The 24,496-nt window shown below is 46.5% G+C and overlaps 2 protein-coding genes across 6 annotated transcripts; both read left to right on the forward strand.

Moving 5' to 3' along the window:
• Positions 1-624: 624 nt before the first annotated feature.
• On the forward strand, positions 625-19,374 carry LOC128300534 (tubulointerstitial nephritis antigen-like). 5 transcript variants are annotated; one of them, XM_053036626.1, is made up of 8 exons: positions 625-969; positions 16,526-16,696; positions 16,771-16,948; positions 17,016-17,308; positions 17,373-17,556; positions 17,616-17,815; positions 17,896-18,053; positions 18,138-19,374. In XM_053036626.1, exons 2-8 carry the CDS (start codon positions 16,543-16,545, stop codon positions 18,360-18,362), a joined length of 1,392 nt encoding a protein of 463 aa, XP_052892586.1. In that variant the 5' UTR covers positions 625-969; positions 16,526-16,542; the 3' UTR covers positions 18,363-19,374. The 5 variants fall into 5 exon arrangements, with proteins under 5 accessions (XP_052892586.1, XP_052892588.1, XP_052892590.1 ...); XM_053036628.1 differs by having other exon boundaries at positions 686-724; XM_053036630.1 differs by lacking the exon at positions 625-969 and adding an exon at positions 1,175-1,192.
• Positions 19,375-20,313: 939 nt separating this feature from the next.
• On the forward strand, positions 20,314-23,360 carry LOC128300533 (vacuolar protein sorting-associated protein 35). The gene is made up of 6 exons (XM_053036625.1): positions 20,314-20,387; positions 20,489-21,687; positions 21,751-22,420; positions 22,480-22,694; positions 22,771-22,954; positions 23,020-23,360. Exons 1-6 carry the CDS (start codon positions 20,328-20,330, stop codon positions 23,179-23,181), a joined length of 2,490 nt encoding a protein of 829 aa, XP_052892585.1. The 5' UTR covers positions 20,314-20,327; the 3' UTR covers positions 23,182-23,360.
• Positions 23,361-24,496: the final 1,136 nt, after the last annotated feature.

Raw genomic sequence — 24,496 nt, forward strand, 5'->3', positions numbered from 1 at the left:
TGCAACTGTGCATACATGAAATTGAAATCATCCCCAGCAGACAATAGTGCGCAACATATTTATCGCTTCGCAGCTCTGTGAACGATATTCAGAACTAGTTTCATGTGAATTTGTGAATTCTTTCACTAACATATTTTCGTATTTATATGAGAATTGCTACAATATTCTCCAGCTTAACCCGATATTACATCACTAAATCGATTGTAAAAGTACGGTAAAATTTCACTCAACGGATCCTTCAAGGTATCATACCTTAACAAGATTGCTTTCGAATTTTTGTAAGCAAAATTTAAGCAAAATTAAGTGCAATTAACTCTAAAAGCAACTTCGAACAGTCTAATATACACAAATGTTTTAACTGACAAGTATGATTAAAATGTGTATATGTGCGCAATGTCGTCACTTTGTGGCGGTCAGCACTGTACGCGCGTGTGCGCGAACCGCAAAATGCTCGAAAGCGGTTGCCGCGTCTGCAAGAACGCGTTCACCGCGAGGGCGGAAAGAGTAAAAGCTCCGATCGTTGCGTCGTCGTCGTCTTCGTCGTCGTCTGCTGTTCATGCAGCAAGGCAATATCAACAGCTGGCAGCGAGCTGAAAGAGCCAGTACGCGCATTCATCTCGGCGAGACTCGAAACCCATCCAGAAGTCCCAGAGTCCCGGACGGAAGTAAAGCAAAAGTGGACGCATCCAAAGGAAGCCGTAGTACACTCGCTGTGTGGTGGTTCGTAAGTTTGCTCAAGTTGAGCGTTTAGGAACGCGATCCGTTTCCAAGCCATCGTCCTACCGGGATCGTCGGTTTGTCGGGTCTTTACCGTTGTGGTTTTAGTTTAGTGAGTTTGCAAAAAAAAAAAACAAAAGAGAAATAAACGCTTAGTTTGCCGATTTGCTGTTGCTGCCTGTGCCTGTGTCTCGATACGCGACTCGACTGTAGCGTCAGTTGCGCGCCATCCTCTACACAGCGACGTTTCGAGTGAGTAGCCGAGTGTTTTCTTTTCTAGCAAGCAGCATTTCCCTTTCGTAAGCGGAAATTCGACACGGTGTCCACAGGGTCCACTCTGAGGTGGGATAACAGCACAAGCTGGAATGGAACCTTATTGACCGTCCAAAACAGATTGAGTGCTTGTAGTTATTGGTCGGCACACACCGAGACTTGAATTTTGGGCATCTCCTGCGCTTTCCGCCAGTGCTTTTGCGTGACGTGCTTAATCTTATTGGTCTTATCGGAAGTGGATCGTGTGCAGTGTACGCCAAAATGATTCAAACGCTTCGTTCCATGCGTGGGTGCCAACGATGGCGAATCAAGAAGTTTGCTACAATCGAATTCGAACCTCGTTAGCATTATGATCAAGTTTGTTGTTTCCCCTTACTTATACTCCAGCAGTGCTGTTCTTTTGGTTTTGCTTTACCCAAAAGCCACCGTCAGGTATCGGAGTGCTTCGCACCGCAAAGATTCGCCCACGTGGCCAAGGATTCGCGTCGTGCTCCGACACAAAAGTGTGTTGTTTTTTTTGTTCTTCGCCAACGCTCCCCGATCGCTTCCCAAGATCGAATGCAAGGTCTGAAATGGGCCGGAAGCACATGTATCATGCCGAAATTAAACCATGCAGTTTCTAGAACGCGTGTTCTCCGCAACACCAACAACATCAACCACCGCAACCTGCCGCGGCAGATGACATTGATGGTGGTGTTTTGGACGATATCTTTAATTCTCATTTTTGGAAGAGTTAGTGTGATACGTACGGTGACAAAATGTACGATAAGATAAGACACGCAGGAGCACGGCGCATCAGCCTGGGCCTCTTCTCGATGCACACACATCTTCGTGCAAGTGGTGTCTCTGCTGAAAAACACCAACTAGAGCAAACACATGCGTGGTGTGTGGACGCGCGCGCGCGCGCGAACACTACATGAGGCTTTGGAATGTGCAATTCAAACATGTCTGGTGCTGCTGTGCCCCAGTGTTTTGGCTTGTAAATAATCTAACGACCCGGTATCGTACGCAACCGGTGAAGAAAGATGGGTTAGCGTTTTTGCTGCTCCTAGAGGCCTTGGATTGTTTTTCGATTGTGTCGTTGTTGGATCGAACGGCAAGATAAACGAGCACGGAGGATCGTTGGCCGTGCGGGAACACGACGCACAGCGAGGTAGACCAATTTTCGATTGCGAGCACTCCGTCCGCAAGCAAAGAGCGCTAGTGGCTATTTGGGCACTGTTTGTTATCTTAATACGAGGTTGGATTACGATATTTATCTAGTATATGAGAAATACAACCTTGTAACAGGCCTATTTATTCGGCAGTACAACAAATTCTTGGTGGTTCCTCTTCGCGCGACACCCTCACGAGAAAAAGAAAGGTAACTTATCGCGCCGAATTTTGCCATAATGTTTTATGCGAATATATCGAGCTGAGGTTAACCTTTGCATAATTATATTCAGCACGACAGATCGATATGCTATTCGGCTGAAAATAGCTATTTTTTCCTCCCTTCATTTGATTTCGCAGCAGGAATTCGAATTAGTAACGCAAAAAATAGACACTGCGCGATCGGCACGATCAGAGGAGCTTTGATATCTGCGAGAAGGCAATAGCAATGTTCACACCAGCATGGTGGCAAATCGATTTGGGTTTAATCACCGAAACTTGCCATATAACAGACCCATCACGGATAGATGAAGCGCTCTGGCTAGTGTCTAGTAGTGCTCGTCTATAATCCCCATGCACAAGAAGGCCTCCGCGTGATTCAGGGTCACAGCACACGGGTTGCTCAAATTTGATTAGATACTAGTAGATACTATTGGGCCACCCATACACTCGACTTATCGCGAGCGATTGTGTCCGGGCATTCCGGGGACGGTGAGGACGGTTTCAATTGGTCATAGATATTCCGCCGCGTATTCCACGAGGGAATTCTGTGAGGTCAATTTGTGTGTCCCATAATCATTGACAATCGATGCGATTGTGGTGACACTTGCGGTCTTATTTTTAAAGGTGTATGACGCCACCGCCGCAGCGGTTCCGCAAGTGCGAGGGTGTGCGTTTTGCATTCCGATTGTGCTGAAGTCATGGACTTCAGGAGTGGTGTGGCTGTACACACTTCGCTAGGTTATCTACGTAGTTGCTGAAACGGTAAGTTCGCAAGCTTCCGCAAGAGTAAGCTATGAATGGGCTACATTTATTACTCGCGTGATGAATTGGTGCATAGTTCCGCGAAATTGCTTCCGATTTCGTGGAGCACCAATGTGGAGAGTGAATGTACGTGAGGTTATCATGGTACAGGATAAACTAGTGACTCATCTTAGCCGTTCGATATGGATAGATTTAGTGAAGCTGATGTCGTTTGCAAGAAAATCACCCTGAACACGACATAATGTTTTCTTAGCAAATGGATCATCAACAGACACACTTCTGAATGCTAAACAATCCATTGGCCCGGAATTCCTATTCGTTCACTTATTTACAAAGAATCAAAACACAGGCATTGCGAACTTTACATTCGGCCAAGTGGATTATTTAAATTTTAACACGCGGAGTTTCTAAGGACTTCAAATGACTCACTCAAATCTGGCCAACCGTGGTCCATTGATGGTGGGCTGGAATGCGCAGTGCGTCCGAATAATGGGCGACTTGTGTAAAATAATACATTCGATTTACATACACTCGGTCCTGTTCGTTTTTAGCAAACATCCGCAATAAGGAGTTGGCTATCGATTGACCCATTCGTCGTGACCACTGGTATACTGATTTGTACCGGCAATGATGTTGTGCACATCCAATTAAGTCATTCAAGCGCAGAAAACAAGCCGAAATGATCAATTGAGCTAACAGTCTATTTTTATATGCATGACATGATCAGCAAAATGTGGCAAAGCAAGATAAGCGAAAAGCGCCTCCGGTACAAATTTGCAATTATCTCACAAGGGGAGAACGGTTGCAACTTGCAGCTATTATATTGGAGAACTTTTACGAGACGTCATTGTGGTTAACGTGTGGCAAAACACAAAAAGTATCTACCCGCTCTGCTAATGAATATGAATTGGTTAAAGTTTTTCATACGTTTTTATATCCAAATCATATTACGGAGGTTCAAAATTACATCAAAGTCCCCAACCTTGATAAGCATCATTCTGCCACCGTTTGCCCTGTCCGATTTGAAAGATTGTATCATTAGCCACAAAGTCATCGTATCGAACCGACTACATCGATCGATGATCGATCGCTGAAACATGGCGGTTCTCAGTTTATAGCCCGCTTAAGCATGATCATTATGGTAGGCTATAGGCTATAGGCTTGTCACGGGTACCAACCGGTACGCCTCGCTCCCTTCGCACTCCCTCAACGTCAGCGTCGAATGAGATAAGTCCGCTAAAAAAGGTCATATTCTAATCGGCAAAATTCTTAAACAAGCATTTCACATTAAGCCTCCCTCACGAACGAATGCCTAAGCGGCTTGTTCCGAATCTTCCCGAGAGCCGACTGGAGACGTCGGCTGTTTCTGGGAGTGTATGTTTATTGAAGGCAAGGAAGGTACAACAAGTTAATTTTAATGGCTATTAGTTTTACCAGCCATGGGGGAAGCATGAAAAATGGTCCCCCGTTTATGAAACACCCGCCTTGTGGCCCATCTGAAAGTCAGTGAACTACCGCAAAGGAGTGTGGAGATGTACAGAAGGCAGCAGCAACAAGCTGCTGCTGTTCACGGTCGTTCAACGTGATGCCCAGGGGAAACGCTGCTTCACCGGTATCGTCGTTTTAGGGTGTTCAAATAAAGAGGATATACGAGTACTAGCAAAAATTGGGTCACTATCGGCCGATGGGCGATGGAACCGCGAACGACCTACAGCGAAGATTTGGAAATGGAATGTTTTGATTGATGTCAATTGCTGGTGAATTCGATTGTCCGAGCACACGCACGTCATACTCCAAGATAGATCACCTCATCGTGCCACGTACCAGAAACCTTTTTTTTGTCCCCCGTTGTCCTTAACCCTCCGGACAAGTCGGAGGCGGCAAATTGGAAGTACCGCAGGCGCCGTTCAACATTTCTGCTCACATAATCTCGAGGGAACTAACTTGAAATTGATCATCTTTGTATGCGTCACTTGTGGTGTAAACTGCCAAACTGCTCTGCACCAGAGAACCATGGAAATCTTCATGTTTTGACACCATGCAGAAGTTAGACGGTGCGCGTACTATGTGTGCTTGAGCGCGTTCAAATTCCAATCCCAAACATACACACCACTTGACCGGGATCGCCCGGCGGGACATGTGTAGATCAGAATAAATGTTTATGATAAGCGCTTCCCCGGCGCACATTTGCGTGCGGTCTAATTCTTCAAAAATACTTCGGGCAAAACATCGGGCTTCATTGTTTTTTTTCCAGGCTGTTCATCGATTTGGTGGCCACCTTCCGCGTTGAATTATTAATTCCGTTGCCCGGCGCTCGTCCACCCCACCCCGAAGCCTCGGTTTTATAGCTCCGCACGACAACGGCTTGAAAGTGGTTTATTGGGTTGCAGCGGTTTGAAAATTATGATGTCATGCAATCGGTATGGGATCGAGGCCTGGTAGCTAACGCGAGATCTGCGGAAGCCTTATGACACCCCTTTTCCAAGTGATTAGTAATACAGCTGCATCGTTATCGGTGTCGCCTGTGGATGATGTTTTTGCGTGTGTTATTTGCATCACATCTCGCTCTATTTTGCAGCCAGCCCTCTCATTCGCAACACTCGCGTGCCATGGAGTTTTATGTTTCTGGACTATTTTGTAAGCCGTATCCAATTGCTGCGAAGAACGGATTAAGGTTAAGAATTTGTCCCCAACCCCCCTCCAACGGATGGCTATTTTTGAATAACTGCAAGTGACGACGCGACGGCGTCTCGGGTTGGTAAATGAATCAAAGAATGCGTTAGCATCATCTATCACCATCTATCGGGTGCTGATTGAATAGCCAATTCATAGATAGCAGAACCACACACATCACACACTGTAAAGATGATAACATCGATGGAAAGCAGCTGATATAGGCTTGCCTTAGACCGTCGCCTTCAATTCCGGTTCTTATGATTTACGGCGGCCCTTTTTTAGGCCCACCAGAAGGTCATTAGGCGAACGCGTCGATAAATCTTGCGCTAGCTGACATTGAATCCGCGCACCGTTCGCTGAATCCGTTGAACATCGGGCTAAATGGTGACAAATTGTTTGTTTTGCTGGACAACAATGTGCGGGAGCGGATGAAACAGAACACAAAATCAGAAGCCTGGCATGTTGGCGGTGGTTGGTGGTGGTTCAATGGCCTAATTGATTTATGGCGGACGCAATCATCGTAGTTAACTTGATGATCGTGACAGGTAATGCAGTCACACGATCGGCAGTGGGTGGCGAATAGCAAAGCCATTTGATCATACAATGATTTACATGCAATCTACCCAACCCAACTGTGTGCTCAAGTGCGCTCAAGACCTCCGGTCCTTCTCAACGCTCAAAGGGAGAATTATCCTGCCATGGACATGATTAATGCCGGATGACGCATTTCCTATTATTCTCCCAACTGCGTGATGAGGATCGACCTAGAAAACGTTATGACAATTGGTTGAAACCCGTTTGTGGAAGTTGATGCGATTTTGCTACAGGCCGGCCGTTCGCAGACGTAGCCATAATTCCCTACAGCTGCTTAAAGCGCAGTATGGGCGCCAGCAGAATAGCCGCATTGGCAACCTAATTAAAAGCAAACAATCTACCGAGTGCACATGTGTCAAAGGGCTACGAGGAAATGGTACCGAGAGTCGGTGGATGCTTTCATTTTCTAATACATGCGGATGCTCCTCAATCAGTACACATCAGTGGGAATGGGAGGAAATAAAAGAAGAACACAAAAAGGGGGGCGAACAACAAACGACCATTTTTCAAAACGTTCTAAAACGTACGGCCTTTGGCGCGTTCTTGATTATGTGTCAATAAGGGTGTTAATAGGTACAAATATGGTCACTTTGTGCTGAGCGGGCTAAGATCGCTGGCAAAATGGCACATACTAGAGAACCCGACGCCAGGCGCCGGTCGGACAGTTCGCGCCCCGCAAGTGTGACATGATAATTGATTGTTTATTTATGCCGCCCGGAGTCTCCGGAGCGATGCGTTGCTATGATGGGATTGAATTTTTTACCATCGCCCTCATAGATCTTTGGACCAGAAGAATCAAGCCGTTAGCAAAAAAGGAGCAAGGAATTTCTTGGAACATTGTCGCCGTTGTCGTCCATATATCTGTCTAAATGTTGTCCAGAAGTTCCAAACTTCGTAACATATCCTCCAACCAGATGGATGAGCGGGACATAATATCAGCTAAACTTATTTATTTCTACCTTCATTTTTTATTCTTCTTTCAAGCAGCACCTGCTTCTGGAACTACCAATCACATTACGTTACTTCCGCTGATCATTACAGATCACTATCGCATTTCTGTCAGGCAGGTGTTGCCATTAAAACACTTTATATTATCGATTTTATTCGGTCCGAACGTTTCGGTAGTGGGATCGCAATCACTTCTATAAATTTTACGATCTCATCCACCATTTCCAATCAACTAGTTGCCGAACAGAACTAGGCCTCTATGGCCAGTGTTTTAATGGCTAGTACTCCGAATGCAATAAATTGAATGTGCAAATTTCGTTTTATCGCGATCGATTCCAAAGTCCGAAGCATCGTCTAGTAGGGGCGCGTAAAGCGATCAAATTGATCGTTAGAGGCGGAACACCCCAGCTCGATCTAGTAACCCCGCAAACCATGTATCTGTGATGTAATAAAAATATAACGCACCGAACAAAAGTGTAGTTTACGCCGTCGTGCCGTGAAAACACTCTCGCGCAAGTGGGTCGAAATAAAGTTCACCGATCGGCGAAATAAATTCTACATCACAGAGGAAAACTGATGCCAAATCCGTGGGGCACACGCATTTTGCCTTGATGCATTCTTTGTTTTGTTTGGAAGTTTGCTCCTTTTTCGTGCTGTTGTACTGCCACCACAGCCAGACGTTAGGGGGCAACCACTTTCTAATGCCTCCCTCGAGAGGTGCCGAGAGTTGAGCAGTGGAACCAAGCCATGGGCGTTATATTTACGACTTCCTGATCAAGGTTTGCCCGGCGAACTGGACTGGGTAAACTCAGGCAAGAACGGCCGAACTTAGGCGCTAGATGGTACTGCTGAGTCAGCAAAACGCAAAGGGATTTGCCTTCAGAGATTTTGTTTTCTCGATACTTGCGAGCAATCGTAATGCAATGTGTTTATTTTACGGGATAAGGGTTGTTTATTGCATTGCATTGTTTCAGCCAGTCTGGCTATAGTACGGACCCTTTGTACCTAGGCACACATGCAGCAATACATTCCACCGGGCAAGCATAAGGTATTAGGAACTTTTTTCAACTTTCAACCTAATTGCGAGATTTATAGCGTTAATCCATCTTATTCGCATGCAGAAAGTATTTGGTTCCTAGAAATCGTGATGGAATGTGGTATAATGGCGAAGAAAAGCTTCTGAGAACGGTGTGCTGGAGAACATGGATGCTCTATTTATATTTCTGTGCGATGATTGGTGGGCGCTCTTGAGACTTATCAATCAAAGAACTAGACGCGAGTACCGCAAAATTCCAAATGCTCAACATTTAGACGTAGAATGATGATGTGTACTTTTGTGCGACTTGCGTGTCCAGACGGCGATCGTGCGTCGTGAGTGGATGTGGAGAATTTAGAGCATGCGACGATGCTCATCGATTCAATCGAAAACACATAAATCACTTAACACCCGGACGGGCCGCTAGTTTAAGCTCGTAACGGAATTGATTCCGGCATCGATCGATGTGGCATGGCAGGGTTAAGGTCTGCTTTCCGCAAATCACGATTCGTCGAAGCCGAAATGTTTTGACGGAAATTGATGATTGGAGCGGTCAGAGAAACGAAATGCAGGTGCAACGATGGGCAACCCGTACAAACCGCCCCATCCCGACCATTGTCTGCGTGATCATCCCGCGTGCGCTACATATCTCACCGGTAGCCATTAGTGTACAGCAGCACAGCTCCCTACACACTAGGTTTTATAGTGAGCGGATTAGTTTTTCCTTAACCAAACGGTGTGCGTCGCTGATTGGTGGGCGGTACGAAGGAAATTTTTTAATGGCCATTTCGCATTCTGTCTGCAGGCGCATCGATCAAATTTTCCGCTTAAGATACGCGGCATCGTGCGGTTTGGCTTGAAAGATGCGGCACATTCACCTCTTGGAATGCAGCATAAAGCCTGCCACGCTGTTGTTTATCACAACAATCGTAATTGTCTGCCCAATCTTCAACACAGCTGATTGCGCTCGGCACAATTCAACAGGTCTCGTCTCCCCCCTCTGTGATAGTAAAGGCGGCGCATTCGAATGCCAGCAGAATCGTGAAACTAAATCATCTCCACGATCACCAGCATGACCAATGCACCACCACCACCATTCGCGTATGCACTGTGGTCTGGATAAAATATATTATGCGCAGAAAGATTTATGTGCGGCTCGCTGAAGCCCCCATCGCTGACCGGAATGCCTTCCGGTTTCGGTATCGCGACGCCTCTCTATCACTCGTCTCGTGCAACACCTATCCATTACCAGTGTCGGAATGAGCACCGCAGTAGAATCGTGACGTGATCGTGCACAGTACAACGCGCTGCACTGGAGCACTGTACTGCATGTCGTGTGTTCCGACATGCGGATGCCTTATGGCCTCTTGTGCGCTCCTCCTCCGGGGGGCAAATCCGTACGAGGGGCATTTGCATGCTTCCGATCGTTTGGCTGCACTTTCACTGTGCAGGCGTTGTGTAAGGCACTGCCGTACACACAACCACCCCCAAGCGGTGGTCCGTGGGTGGTGAGTGTCCTTTTCGGACTTTCTCTCTGATGCTTCCTGCGGTCGAATGACGAACGATCATTATACTACGGATCATGCCGGCGCCAGTAGGCCAACGCGGGCGCGTTGCTATTGAGCAGCGATCGCACGATACATGCGACCATAGCTTCCATCGATCCTCCACCAACGATGCGGAGTGGAGTGTAGTGGGGACGGACCGCGCTTACACGCTATTAACCTCTAGGTGGCCCTCCGAGACTTATCCGCGCCAAGGTGCAGATTATGAACCACAATTTAGTTAAACTCTCGGATGAAAATAAACAACATTTTGGTCAAACGGTGTGATCTTAAACAAGTATGGCTAAAGTGATAAACCTCTTGTTGTCTAAGGGTTGGAAGTTGTTGCTGGCTTTGCTGTACAGTAGGCTCGGGAACACGGGAAATTCACAACAAAAAATCTGATTAGCAACGAGGAACTCAAAGGCTGTTGTCTTCGTTTTAATGGATAGTTCTTACAACTCGTCTGGCAACTCCTTCACTAGCTCGTCCTCTTACTTTCGTTCAATGCGAAACACAGCTCAGTTTTCTCTAATACCTCATACATCCATATCGTCCATCTTTTTTTCCATCTTAATCACATCCCGGAGGCGCGCACCGTTTACATCATTATGCTAGCCCACCTACTGCCGCCAATCGACGGCCAGCAGACGCGGACGCTCGTATGGGGCCATGTTTTGTTTGTTTACTTCTAGCAAAGAGCAAATATTTTCGATTGTAAACACTGCAACCCATTCGGAACCCGACCCTGAGAGTGTTGCCTCCCCCCTTTGCCCCCCCCCCCCCCCCCCCCAACCTCCCACGGAGCTGAACGCGCAGTTTTGCCAAATGTTACTTTCATTAAGAAATTTAGCTAGGCAACGACGTAGAATAAAGTGAGCGCATAAGCGACGGTACAGAAAGCGCAGTTCCGGCGTGGCTACTCATCGCCTAATTCGTTCCGTTGACGCAGGGGTGCAGAAATATTCTTTTATTCTGTGTTGCTTTTTAATTTTCCTCACACACACCATGCTTTTTTGAATGGTTTCCCACGAGCAGAAAGGAACGATAAAAGTACACGTACCTAGCGATGTGTGCCACTAATGAGTGTGGGGTGCTGCGCTCTGTGGGAGGCACAGAGGTGACTAATCGTCCTAAAATATCTTTATACGATCATCATAGATCCCAAACACCGCGCAGTATGGGATGAATGTTTCGGTGCTTTGTTTGCACTATTAAACCGCACGAACTGAATCAAGTACCATTGTGGACGGAATGCGCAACAGCACGGCCGTACGGCCTACCTGTACGGTTCGTCGGGTCTCTGGGCAAACGTTGCGCTTTCTAATCAGTTGTGGGCGAACTATTCTCTAGAAAACACACAGCATCCTTTCTTTGGCCTTGCGTCTTGGAAGGTAAGTAGCGACTAAAAATAATAATTTCGCCGCTCGTTTCACTTTCCTCCGAGCCCTGTGTGAAGTTTGGAAAAATAGAAACAATTCATTCTCTATAGAACACAACGCACCATTTTTGGCACCGTTCCCCGTCCGTATGGGGGAGGGCAAGTGGTCTGTCCGTCGTCGAAAGGGCGGAAGATCATGCACAGAGATACAGAAGATCATACACACCTTACCAGCGCAAACAGTCAAGCAAACCACCCATTTGCTATCTGCCATCAATTAAAATACTTCAAATTCCCTAGCGCGATTCATTTCTAGCCGTGCTCTGCTCTGGCCCTTCTACATCCTCGGTCCCCCGTCGCACGTGGGGCTGCGCCGATACTCGAGTGGTTTATTTACCGCTTAGAGAGCAACGCATTGCATATGGTTGCGTTCTGGCGCAAAAGAAACAGAGTAAAACATGAGCAGGAATACAAATCGCTCCCATCAGCTGATTGTGAAGTGACGGTACGGCACCGGTTGTTTGAGGTGGTGTACCGTGTGTGTCAATCAGGCAAGCCCAACTGAGTCGTCCACCTAATACACACAAGGTCTCCGTAGGCGATAGCCAGATCATCACCACACAGCTGATTGTATGCGATCGCCCTCTCCGCCGGGTGTGGGACTCCGTTCTTCCGCGCCCTTTTATCAAGATCGGGCAAATTGTGAGCAATTAGCAGCGAAGGTCGGGGTCTTCTTGCAAAAAACAACCAACCCAGGGTACGGCACGTGGGCTTTTCGGGGCGGTGACCATTGTCGTCGAGCTCGGGACGGGAAAGCGTGGAAACGGAGATTGCTAACAATGTTGTTAAGTGAGAGAAACATGGTGAACACGCCCGTGAAAAAAATTAGCAACCTACATAACACACGACAACTCGAGAACGACCTCACGTGAAGGCCGATCGTAATCAGGTGTTCTCTGTTCGGAGGAGGAGGTTAGTTCTTATCGTGGTGAAAGTGGCACTGGTAACAATTTCCACTGTAAGCTAGGCACACTGATCCAGGCTGATCGATGGACTTATTTGGAATGTGTTGCAATTACCATCGGCCCGTTGGGACACACTCGTTCCGTTGAAGTGAAAAATGATCCGAGGAGCATTTAAAGGTCTTTAAGGTTCAGCTGCTTCTCCAACGTACTGGATGCTGAGTACGAGTTGAAATACGTTAGCAACAATTTATACCTAAATTAATCAATTCGCAAAGGACAGACAGCAGCTCCCGCCGCGATCGTCACGCAGTCACCTGCAAACGCCAGAGTTGCTGAGCAACTTCTCAGCGGGCATGACAGTCTGTAATTGATATGTACGCGCTACTCCCACAAGCATCGTTGCCTCGCGGTGTGAAGTTCACAGTGAGAAGCACCATTTACCAATGCATGCCACTGGTTTTGATTTTCTCCCGATAGGCCTGCGGATATTCCAGTTCGTGCTCTAAGCTTAGTGTGTTGTTGGTGAGTCAAGCAAAACGCACATCACACGCCTCACATACCGGAGCTAAGCTATTCGCTCAAAATGCCATTTCATTTCCTTCCCCGTCCACAAATCGCCCGGTTAGCAAAGACAGACGGGAAATAACAGTGCAAATATTATGTACCGAATGGCCACGCGACGCTAGGACGCGTTATCGTGCCAGAAATAAACAAGGAAATGTACTGCTGTATAAATGACACACAATACTGCATATTTACCTTCTCACTCAAAGCCACTATTTTATCAAGTAAAACAATGAGATGTAACGAGGTGTTGGCGTATTGTGTTGGAACATCGCACTCAAGGTTTGCTCTTGTCGCGTACTCTGGTTGTCGAAATTTACGGCGAATTTTAATGTCGACATCGATCCCCGAGTCCTTGATATTTCAAACACCATTATCCTTGCGGATTAAAGTGAAAGGCAAAGCGAAAGGGATCATTATCCCGGTGGTGATATCAAGCGATCGCATTATTTACCAAAACGACCCAAAGCACGATGCCCTTTGCATTGGGCCCCAAAATTTATTATCCACTGATCTCCCATATTGTGTTTCCGGTAGTTTGCCTCTCATGGTTACATTTTTACCCTTCCCAGAAAGCGTTACAGGTCAAGTCTTGAGCGGCTGCAGGATTATTCATCGTACAGAAATAATTCCCCACAAATGCACAGAGCGTCATTAATCGCCTGAAATGGGTCGATTTGCCAACCAACTGATGCACTTCTTAAGCGCGATGGTATCAGAGCGTGATTCATCGAGTTGCACGACTGGATTTCTAATGAATTCGAGAGCGGTAGCCAGCAGATGCACAAACGCATGTTCGCCGAGTAATTCGTCACCGGAACTGGCCATTTTGAATTATACATAAACTCGTTAAATCTCATGCTGTACGCCCCCCCCGCACACAGACTTTGCATTTGTGGCGCTTGAAGAAAGGATTCATTAGGCTAATCATTGGTCAAGGGATTTCCCTTGGACACTAATGAGCAGATTAAAACCGATTTTTGTCCAATGTCACCCGCACGCGACTAGCCCGTATCGTGTGCATGCGTTTGGAAGTGGAGCTAGATAAACCCGGTAGCGTGAAACCGCAGATAGCTCCCCACTTCCCACGTAGACGGTGCGGACGGATGGTAGCGCGGGGTGTGATAAGGTTGCATCATTAGCAGCCGGTGACAACGAGAATGTGTGTCGACGAGCGTCGGTCAGAGCCGTGGTCGGGAACGTCTTCATCACAGCGGGTGTCAGTTTGGACGCGAACGGCGAAGACTCCGTACGAACCGTTCTTGGCTCTGCCGTGAAGATTCAGCATTCTTTTCCCGTGCTTGCCCGTGTGTCCTGCCGTTGTCTCTTTGGCGGTTCGTAGCATCATCGCACCTACTGTACGAGTCGGTTGGCAGGTTGTGAATGTGTTGTGTGGCAGTAGTTTGTTGCAGTCCGCGGTAGGTGCATTTCGGCTTAAGTTTCCTGAACGATGAGATGTGTGCGCAACGCCCCGTGTATAATAAGGGGGGACACGACGGCCCATTCTATGGGTGAATGCGTGCACGTGCCCGGCATTGTGTGTGATCGTGTGAAAGTTATGCAACAAAATGTGTTTCCGAATGTGTGGAGCCGTGTCGGTTTTTCGGGGGCGTCTAGCAGATGTGCAAGAACGGGCTTGGACCGACGTATTACACATGACGAAAAACAAGCTAGTCGATCAGCCGTTCATCAAGCGGGTGATCATAGAATGAGTAATGAGATGTCGAAAAATGACAACAGTAACAAAGCGATTAGAGCTTTTGGCGTTCCACTTTGAGTGTGTTGGATTAATGCAAAAAAGTTCCCAATTACCCCAACACGCATCTCGTCGTCCTGTTGGAGCTAATTTCCAAAAAGCTGTATGACGATGCATCGTTTAGCAGTGGTTTGCCACATTTCACACCTTGTTCGTGTTTGTCGTTGTTCGAATGCAGTTCCCTTGTAGGAAGATGGCGGTACGGTAGGAGTGCGATACCAGATGCAATTATCGCACACATCACCACTGCAGAAACCCGCCGTGATCAAACAAGAGCGTGGAATGCGCGGTCGCTGATCTTCCGAAGCGAGCAAACAAGTTTTGTGGCGAATTTCGGGTGGTTTGCTGCAAAACACACTCACATATCATTCCGCCTAAACTGCGTCGTTTCGGGCAATGACACATTCACCCTCCACTCCGCTCGACTCCACTCAACCCTGTGCGGAGTGCCCTCGCGGTGGCGGCAGTTTGCGTTCTGCTGAGTGTGAGCAAAATTTGACTAAACGGTATGGGCATTGCGATTACGATCGGAGCAACCGGGCGGTATATGAGTTGTCTGTCAATGTCAATGCCAGAACCTACTCGACGGCACCCAGTTTGGAAGTGGTCATCCTGTCGTATGGAGAGCGTAGCGCAGTGTAGTGCTTTCGATACCAAAACGGCACCCGACTGTAGTCGGCAGCAGGCAAGAGCAGAAGGCAGGGATCGCCGAAGGCAGACATTCTCGTCGAAGAAGCCACCGTGTCTCTAATCAACAACAACCCACCGGTGCCCACTTCTTCGGCAGCGGCGAGCCACCGTCGAACGGTTCGCGCGCAGCATGCAAACATGAGATGATGTTTATTTTTATCCACATTTATGAACTCACCCCGGTGTTAAATTGAGCCACTGCCATTTTTCCCTCCGTCCGTCCGTTGGCATTCTGCTTCATTTGTTTTCGTTCGCTTTCGACGCACTCGAGGTGATCGGTTCGCGCGCTCTACCTGTGGTGTGTTTGGACTGCTGCTGCCTTGAATGCGATGCGTTGTAGCTAGTTGCCGGATATGAGGCCGGTGGCGAATTGCGAACAAGCTGAAAAATAAAACGGTTTGAGATATGCTACTAATGCGATTTGTACGCTAAGGTTATTGGTTAAGGAGCGCTAAGGAGCGAGTCGGTGTTGGTTAGACGACATGGTACAGCTGTGGATCATCGCTGTTGTGCCGGCAGTACATTTGGGACGCCTCGCGAATACTCTCAATAGTGTTGGTTGGACAGCTAATTGACATACTTTTAGTACCAATCGAGTGCTCCGGTACTTCTACGTGGATGGACGTGAACATTAACGCGAAACCATCTTTTCCTTCGGAATCGAAACATTCTCACCTTTGTCGAACACAACACAACTTATAAAAAGAGCTTTGTGTCGGGGGAATTCTTGAGCGAACGCACATCATCTTCCTACTCAATTGCGATTTCTTATTAGAAACAATGTCAACATTTGGCCTTTTCGAGTACATCTGTCGCCGCCACAGTGTACACTGCAGACAAGACAATTGTGTCACCTTACTAAAGATCGTTCACATCCACTACTTGTTAAGTTATAAGAGATGGCTTCAGTGTTTGGTTCACCATTTTGGCTCATTAAAAACAGCAGCGTTTCGCCCAACCAACTGTTTGAAGAGCTTTTGGGAAAATCCCCAGAAAAATAGGGCTGGACCGATAAGTTGTTTCAGTTGTGTTTGGCACACCGTTTGCTAATAAAACATGCCGAAACGATGACGCTATTGTTTCTGTTTTGTTTCCCTCAAGAATCGCTAACAAAAACGAATTACGAAGTTTATAATCTATTTTTCCAAAATGTAGCACACAAACCGGGCCATTCGAACGGATGATATGACAGGCAAAATTAAGTATGACATCAAAGTTAACTGATATTCCTCTCTCTTATTTTAGTTGAAAACACAACAGGAATGAAGTATCTTCTGCTCCTTCTTGCGCTAGCAGCCCTTGCGGGGGTCCAAGCCAATCGTTTCCGTGAAGAATTTCCTGGGCCGTACTGTGCGGCGCGAAATTATGATGCCTGCTGTCGCAATCGTCAGGATGGTTGCGCACAACCAATATCCAGTAAGTTGCGATGTTCGCTGCTCTTCTGTTGTTACTTCATCTTAATGTCGGTACGATCTGTCTCCTTTTTGTAGCAACGCTCTGCTATTGCGATGAGTTCTGCCAACGAGGTGAACATGGAGATTGTTGCCCGGATTACGAGGAAGTGTGCTTAGGCATCATCGCTGAACCAGAAAATGCCACATCGTGCGTACACAAGAACCATTACTTCACACCGTACAGCGCGACCGTAGTGGACAACTGCAACACTTGGTAAGAGATACTGCGTTTGAGGACGAAACAATTGAAGACATGGGTTATGATTTTCCGTTCATTGTAGTAAATGCAACTACGACGGCACTGTCACGTGTACGGAAGATGTGTGCTTGGTAGATGAAGATCTGCTTCGCCAGTTGAACCATCTGGAGCGATCCGTCGGATGGAAGGCAACCAACTATAGCGAATGGTGGGGACGCACGTACGACGATGGTAAGGTGCTTCGTCTTGGCACAATGGAACCCAATTTTCGTGTAAAGTCAATGAAGCAGCTCAGCAACAAAGGCGGCTCGTTGCCGAAGCATTTCGACGCAAGTGAGCACTGGACTGGACTGGTGACAGAAGCTCGTGATCAAGGTAAACATTCCGGAGTGTGGCTCTGTACGCAGGTACGTTTGGTATTAATAGTATAACTGCTCAGGTTGGTGCGGTTCCTCCTGGGCATTCTCCACGGCGATGATGGCGTCCGATCGTTTCGCTATCCTCTCGAAGGGACGGGAAATGGTTCAACTTGCTCCACAGCAGATGCTCGCTTGTGTGCGCCGCCAGCTTGGTTGTAAGGGAGGCCACTTGGACACGGCTTGGCAATACTTGCGTAAAGTTGGGTACGTAAAGCGGGCACATATTTCACACGTGGTGTCTCTAATACTCCTTCCGTTTGCAGTGTCGTCAATGAAGAATGCTATCCTTATGTTGCGGCACAAAACGTGTGCAAAATCCGGTCCAGCGATACACTGATCACGGCCAACTGTGAACTGCCGGTTAAGGTGAATCGAACTGACATGTACCGAATGGGACCGGCATTTAGTCTGAAAAACGAAACTGACATCATGTCTGAAATTAAGGATCGTGGAACGGTGCAGGGTGAGACTGATTGATTCGCTTTTGTTTTGGAGGATGTTTGCATCTGAAGGCTAATTTTTCCTTTTTTCCTCTCCTTGCAGCCATCATGCGAGTGTATCGTGATTTCTTCTCCTATCGAAGTGGAATTTACCGTCACTCGGCAGCGGCCACTCCTGCTAACGAGCGTTCCGCTTATCATTCGGTGCGTCTGATCGGCTGGGGAGAGGAACGAGTTGGCTACGAGGTCGTGAAATATTGGGTAATATTCCATGCGGACTCCGGTGTGTTGCTGCTACTAATCGATCTCCTGCTCGTGTTCCGTTTTTTCGTCCTATCTTGCTAGATTGCTATCAACTCCTGGGGCCAATGGTGGGGTGAGAATGGACGTTTCCGCATTCTACGTGGATCGAACGAGTGTGGAATTGAGAACTACGTTCTGAGCTCCAACCCGTACGTGCACGAACATGTGCAGGCAATACGCAAAGTGGGCGATCTGCAGGAATTCTTCGTCGGAACGGGTTACGTGCCACACCCCAGTCGCCGGTACCCGCCATACGGACGTGGCTAAAGCGATCCTCCGGGAGTAGCTTTCCCGTAACTGCTGGCAGCGTAACGTCTCTCGTGATCATTGATGCGTGTATTTCGTCCTGCTCTCGATGCAAACACTTAGCACAAACTTCTTCATTTTCCATATCTAGCTGTGAAGATATGCACAGTATTAAAGGCAGAAAGAGCATGCGAGTCGTCGTTCCGGTCACGAAGCCATACAGAAACAAGAGATCGAAATTACAATTAGCGCAACGCGTATCGGTCATCGAGCGTGTGCGACAATTTTACTTTTACTGAAACTTCGACAAAATTAGTCCATTTAGTTTAGTCCAACGAAAAGCCAAAGCGCTACTATGATGAAGCAAGAGGTGGAAGGAGCGAGTTATTCGAAAAACCGGAATGGCCGCAAGTATCGGTTGCCATAAAAAGCTGCCATTGCTCTGAAGCAATCAATTTGTAACATTAACCAAAACTGCTTTTGATGGTGTTCATAGCGTGCACAAACATTGTTGTATCGCTTAATGAAATCTTCCTTGTTCTCAGTATCGCGCGCGTGCTGCGTCGTGTAGCGTCCGTTTCTATCCCGGTTTTGGAACAAGTTGTACATGTTAGGAGATAGCGAAAACGAAAGCATACATATTTTTGTTTTATTCTGTAAGTTCAAGATTGGTTTAAAAAAAGAAATAGCGTAAGGTACACAGATTGAATGTATGATACTGTACAGTTGTTTCCTTTCGAACAAATATTTCTATCGAAACGAAGTTCACCAGCCCTCCGGGGAAGAGTATCCCCTTCGTAGTTTTTCGGATTGTCGTTTTTACAACCGGTAGCAAGTCGACCAAACTTTATGAATCAAACAAATTTTCACCCAAGAATCTAACACAACCGCGTTTTGGATCATTGTTGCTGTTTTCATTCGTAAGGAATTTGTGTGTGTATTGTTTAAGTTTTCTCATGTTTAATGGTATCGAAATTGTGTAAACGAAATACATGTGAAGATGCTGTTTCTATAATAAAGTAATTAAACTAACCATTGCAGAGTTGTTTCATTTGAATATATGGATAAACCAGCGGCAGTTAAATATCTGTACCTTGCTACAAAATTTTTGAAGCAATCCGAGACCTTAAGGATTATTAGATCGAGGATCAACGAGACGAAAACAAAGCACCAGCTTTGCAAAAAAGCATCAAAGACAACCTTGACAACAACAGAAGCTATGATTATCATAGGGAATCGTGTTTAATATGGGTTCCATAATCTGCTATGTTAGAGCGGCCCGGTGGCATGATGGTCGTCGGTCTTCACACGAACGGACCGGGCCACAGTAGCAAGGATTAACTATATGGCTACGTGATAAAACAAGTCTAGTAAGCCAGAAATGGCAGGCATGATCTAGTAGGTCGTTAGGTTAAGAAAAGAGAGAGTGAATCTTCTACGTTACAGCAGACAGCACCAGGACAAGAAGTTTCCTAAAAACGGAATGATAGCTTGCTCACACCAACAGGGACGTGTTCAACTATAAGCGAATCAAGAACACAGGAAGAACATATTATTAAATCATAATCATGTTCCTCTTTCCTAATGGTTTACTGTTCCATTTTGTTGTCCTTCTAACGAATTTTTCAAATCCAATCATGATTTAACGAAAACTCGTTTAGATCGCATTCGTTATGTTGCTTTCGTTAAATCATGTATGAATTTAACGCGCGTTCGTCGCGCACAACAAAACGACCCGAAGTTTGATAGGTCCAGTTTGACAGCAACAGAACGTAGGAAAATAAGAATCGCATTTGCAGAAGAAGCAATTAAGATAATCAAGAGTGCAAAGATAATAAATAATGGTAAGTGCAAATCAGTAATAATCACCTTTTCAGCCACATCCCGCCATCCCGGAGACACATACTTTCACCATTCGCTTAAAACTTTGCCAGCCCCTGCCGGGTGTAGTAGGGATAGAAGTAAACAAACCGAGCTGCTGCCACCATGTACCTTTGGAATTCGGCCAATTTGGACAACTCGGCACTGTATCGACGATCTGTTCAGGTTATTCTACGAACCTGTGACTCATTTTTACCACTATTCCCATTCGCCATTCGTCAGTGTGATAGTCAAGCACTAATCGGAACGCTTTATCTATGCCACAGCCTCAAACACCGATAAACTCTGTCGATGAGCAGGACAAGCTGCTGAGTGAAGCGATGACGGTGGTCCGGGCACAATCGTTCCAGATGAAACGTTTCCTTGACAAGGACCGGCTAATGGAGGCCATGCGTTGTGCCTCAACGATGCTAGGTGAACTGCGAACTTCGCTACTATCGCCCAAAAGTTACTACGAGCTGTACATGGCCATCACGGACGAATTGCGGCACTTTGAGCACTACCTGTTGGACGAATTTCAAAAGGGCCGAAAGGTTCCGGATCTCTACGAGCATGTACAGTACGCGGGCAACATCGTGCCACGGCTCTATCTGCTCATTACGGTCGGTCTGGTGTATATTAAGACGAACAGTGCGCTGAAGCGCAGCATCCTGAAAGATTTGGTGGAAATGTGCCGCGGCGTACAGCATCCCTTGAGGGGTTTGTTTCTGCGTAACTATCTGTTGCAATGTACGCGCAACATCCTGCCGGACACGATGACGGTGGGCGCCTCGGGAGATGAAAACGAGGGCACAGTGATCGATGCGATCGATTTTGTACTAACCAACTTTGCCGAAATGAACAAACTATGGGTGCGGATCCAGCACCAGGGACATTCGAGTGAAAAGGCACGGCGCGAGAAGGAACGCGAAGAGTTGAAGATTTTAGTGGGGACGAATTTGGTCCGATTGTCACAACTCGAATCGGCTACGCTCGACATTTACCAGCGGCTCATATTGCCCGGAATTCTAGAGCAGGTAGTTAGCTGTCGTGATGCGATCGCACAGGAGTACCTTATGGAGTGCATTATACAAGTGTTTCCGGACGAATTCCACCTGCAGACACTCGACCCGTTCTTGAAATCATGCGCCCAACTGCAACCGGGCGTGAATGTGAAAAACATTATCATTTCGCTAATTGACCGGCTGGCACTGTACAACCAGCGCAACGGCAAGGTCACGCAGACGTCGGCAGGAACTACGGAAGTAATTTCCGCTATTCCGGCCGAGGTACAATTGTTTGAGGTATTCAGCACGCAGATTGCAAACATTGTTCAGCTTCGAACGGACATGCCGATGGAGGATACGGTCTCGCTACAGGTAGCACTGGTCAGTTTGGCACAGAAGGTTTATCCCGATCGGGTGGACTACGTGGATAAAGTGCTCGAAACTACGGCACAAATTCTTGACCGTTTAAAACTATCCAAGTGAGTATTACACGAAAGACGAATTATTCAATATGTATGGCTAATGTTAAACCATTTTTTCAGTATTTCACATTCCTTGTCGGTTAATCAGGAACTATCGCGATTGTTGCGATTATGCATAGATTTCTACAACAACATTTTGACGATCCTGCAGTTGAAGTATTTTACGCCGTTGCTAGAAAAATTCGACTACACGTCCCGAAAAGCACTCGCCTTGTTCATCGTGATGAACATCCTCGAGAATGAGACTCTAGTTCCCACGGCGGAACAGGTCGACAGCGTATTGGCGATCATAGCCCCGCTGATTCGCGATCAAGACGATCAACCAGCGGACGTTCGTGTCAACATGGAAGACTTTGCCGAAGATCAGGGAATAGTGGGAAGGTTCGTGCATTTGCTACGCTCGGACGATCCCGACACGCAGTACAAGATACTGATTGCCGCCCGCAAGCACTTCGGTTTGGGAGGACAGCAACGTATTCGGTACGTTTTACCGCCTCTCGTGTTCCAAGCATACCAGCTCGCGTATAAATACAAATCGATTGCGGCGGAAGATGAGATGTGGGACAAAAAATGCCAGAAGATTCTACAATTTTGTCACAGCACGATTGCCGTGTTGGCGAAATCGGAGTTGCCCGAGCTGGCGCTGCGATTGTACCTGCAGGGTGCATTGTGCATCGGACAGATCGCTTACACCAATCATGAAGCCGTTGCGTACGATTTCATGACACAGGTAAATGATTGTTTGGCTATTTATAAATGGCTCTCTGCTCACTGGTTCAACATTTCTAGGCATTTTCTCTCTATGAGGATGAAATTTCCGACTCGAAGTCACAGTTCGCTGCCATCACGCTTATCATCTCAACGGTCGAACAAATGACCTGCTTTTCAGAAGAAAATGCAGAACCCTTGCGCACAAGTTGCGCTCTAGCCGCATCGAAGCTGCTTAAAAAACCAGACCAGTGTCGAGCGGTGGTCACATGTGCCAGTCTGTTTTGGAGTGGAAAGTAAGCGATATTGAAAATGATGTACATCACTAAGACGTCACCGTTTAACTCAATGTTTTTTGTGCTGTTCCTGCAGGCAAGGTGGTCAAGAATTGCGTGACGAAAAACGCACCCTGGAATGTTTGAAAAAAGCGGCCAAGATTGCATCACAGTGCCTGGATGTGGGCGTACAGCTTCAGTTGTACGTGGAGCTGCTAAATCATTACATTTTCTATTTCACCCGGGGCAATACGCAAATCACCGTATCAATGCTTAACCAGGTAAGTGATGAAAGAAAGCGCTTCACAAGTTTGCATTTATTTAAATGGCGCATTTTCCTTTACAGTTGATAGCGAAGATCAACGAAGAGCTACCAAACTTGGAACCCACGGAAGAAACCAAACAAATCGAAATGCATTATCAAAACACGTTGGCACACATTCGCAGTCGGATGGAATCGATTGATGCTGGGCTAGAGGCATCGTTTGCCGGCATTACGTTGAATTAGACAACAATTTTCTTCTTGTTATCCGTTCCTCGTGTGCGCGATAAACACAAGTATCACGACGGTAAAGCGATCATCTATATTAGACACATTTAAACAGTGTATTGAAGACATGCAATAGATTTATATGGAACTTACCATAATGATGATGCTGTTACAATAATCAACTCAATAGCAATATACAAAACGATTCTCAAGAGCTTTTCTTTATCCTACATGCTTCTTTTTTTTGGCTTCTATTTTGATTCGTAGGGTGCTAAGTTCTTTACAGAGCATAATCGAATATCTGAAAAGTATACCAGCAGTATTGCTTAATGTAATGAAATAGTTTACACCTTATACTTTATTTTAGAAACAGCAAGAATCCATGATGTGTTGTATTAAAAATGGTTCGTATGTTCCTTTTGTTTTGCTGCTGGACCCAACACGATTCATTCGCATCGAACAATATGCATTGTTGTGCTATTGCTTGCCCTAACCTAGCTACCTTCGCACAGTATTACGTAAATTCGCATACGGCTTTGCGTCTGTACTATCAAACACACTACTTCCGCTTTCGTCGGTTTGTTTCTTCTTCCTGGACGACATGCAGGAACACACACACACACCGGAAGAATGACAATGAATATATGTGTGCAAATCCGCATTCATACTAATCTGTGCACTGTCCCGTTTGTCCACATGTAAGTGCAAATCACATTCAGATACCCAAATGATGTGCTGTATTTGATTGCGCTCCTTACGCGTTCTTAAGTGTCTTACGACACGACGTAACATAAAGAAAAACTGATTACAGTTAATGTGAAGAGAACTCCCTAAACATCTGATAATGAAACAACAACGCTGAATATTGCTTACACCGCGAATTCGGCATAGAAAGTACCTATGGAGCTTATTATTAATCACTGCACCACGCACACGCGTTTTGGAGAAGCGCGGGGGCACATGACAAAATAAGCTACAACTAGAACACGTCGAACCATATTACAATTGCAACTTAATTCGTGGCGTTTTCTTGCAGAGCAGGATGGATTTGAGGTAACCGAAAGTTAATTGTCAGGAAAAGGTTCCAGAATTCAACCATAACATATGAGAAAAGTTATGAGAGAGGAACAAAAAGGAGTTCCAGGGAATTCGTCAGTCATCGGAAGAAGTTAATTTCTCTTCGACCTAAGATGCGCAAGTGTTACTGTGTAACTCGTGGAAACGCCATGACTTAAGTTACAAACATCTGACAATGGGACGCTTAATCGGAATGATGATGTTTGATATTGTGCATACATTGTGCGTACATCTAAACACGCCAAGATAAAGGATC

Source organism: Anopheles moucheti, chromosome 3 (genome assembly GCF_943734755.1).
Source record: "Anopheles moucheti chromosome 3, idAnoMoucSN_F20_07, whole genome shotgun sequence".
Taxonomy (NCBI): Eukaryota; Metazoa; Arthropoda; class Insecta; order Diptera; family Culicidae; genus Anopheles; species Anopheles moucheti.

Excerpts from the sequence above, each read along its gene's own strand:
- LOC128300534 (XM_053036626.1), top strand. The coding sequence starts at position 16,543 with ATGAAGTATCTTCTGCTCCTTCTTGCGCTAGCAGCCCTTGCGGGGGTC. Across the intron at positions 17,309-17,372 it reads GACAGAAGCTCGTGATCAAG|GTTGGTGCGGTTCCTCCTGG; the intron begins GTAAACATTCCG and ends ATAACTGCTCAG. Across the intron at positions 18,054-18,137 it reads ACGAGGTCGTGAAATATTGG|ATTGCTATCAACTCCTGGGG; the intron begins GTAATATTCCAT and ends CTATCTTGCTAG.
- LOC128300533 (XM_053036625.1), top strand. The coding sequence starts at position 20,328 with ATGTACCTTTGGAATTCGGCCAATTTGGACAACTCGGCACTGTATCGA. Across the intron at positions 20,388-20,488 it reads TGTATCGACGATCTGTTCAG|CCTCAAACACCGATAAACTC; the intron begins GTTATTCTACGA and ends TCTATGCCACAG. Across the intron at positions 22,955-23,019 it reads CCGTATCAATGCTTAACCAG|TTGATAGCGAAGATCAACGA; the intron begins GTAAGTGATGAA and ends TTTCCTTTACAG.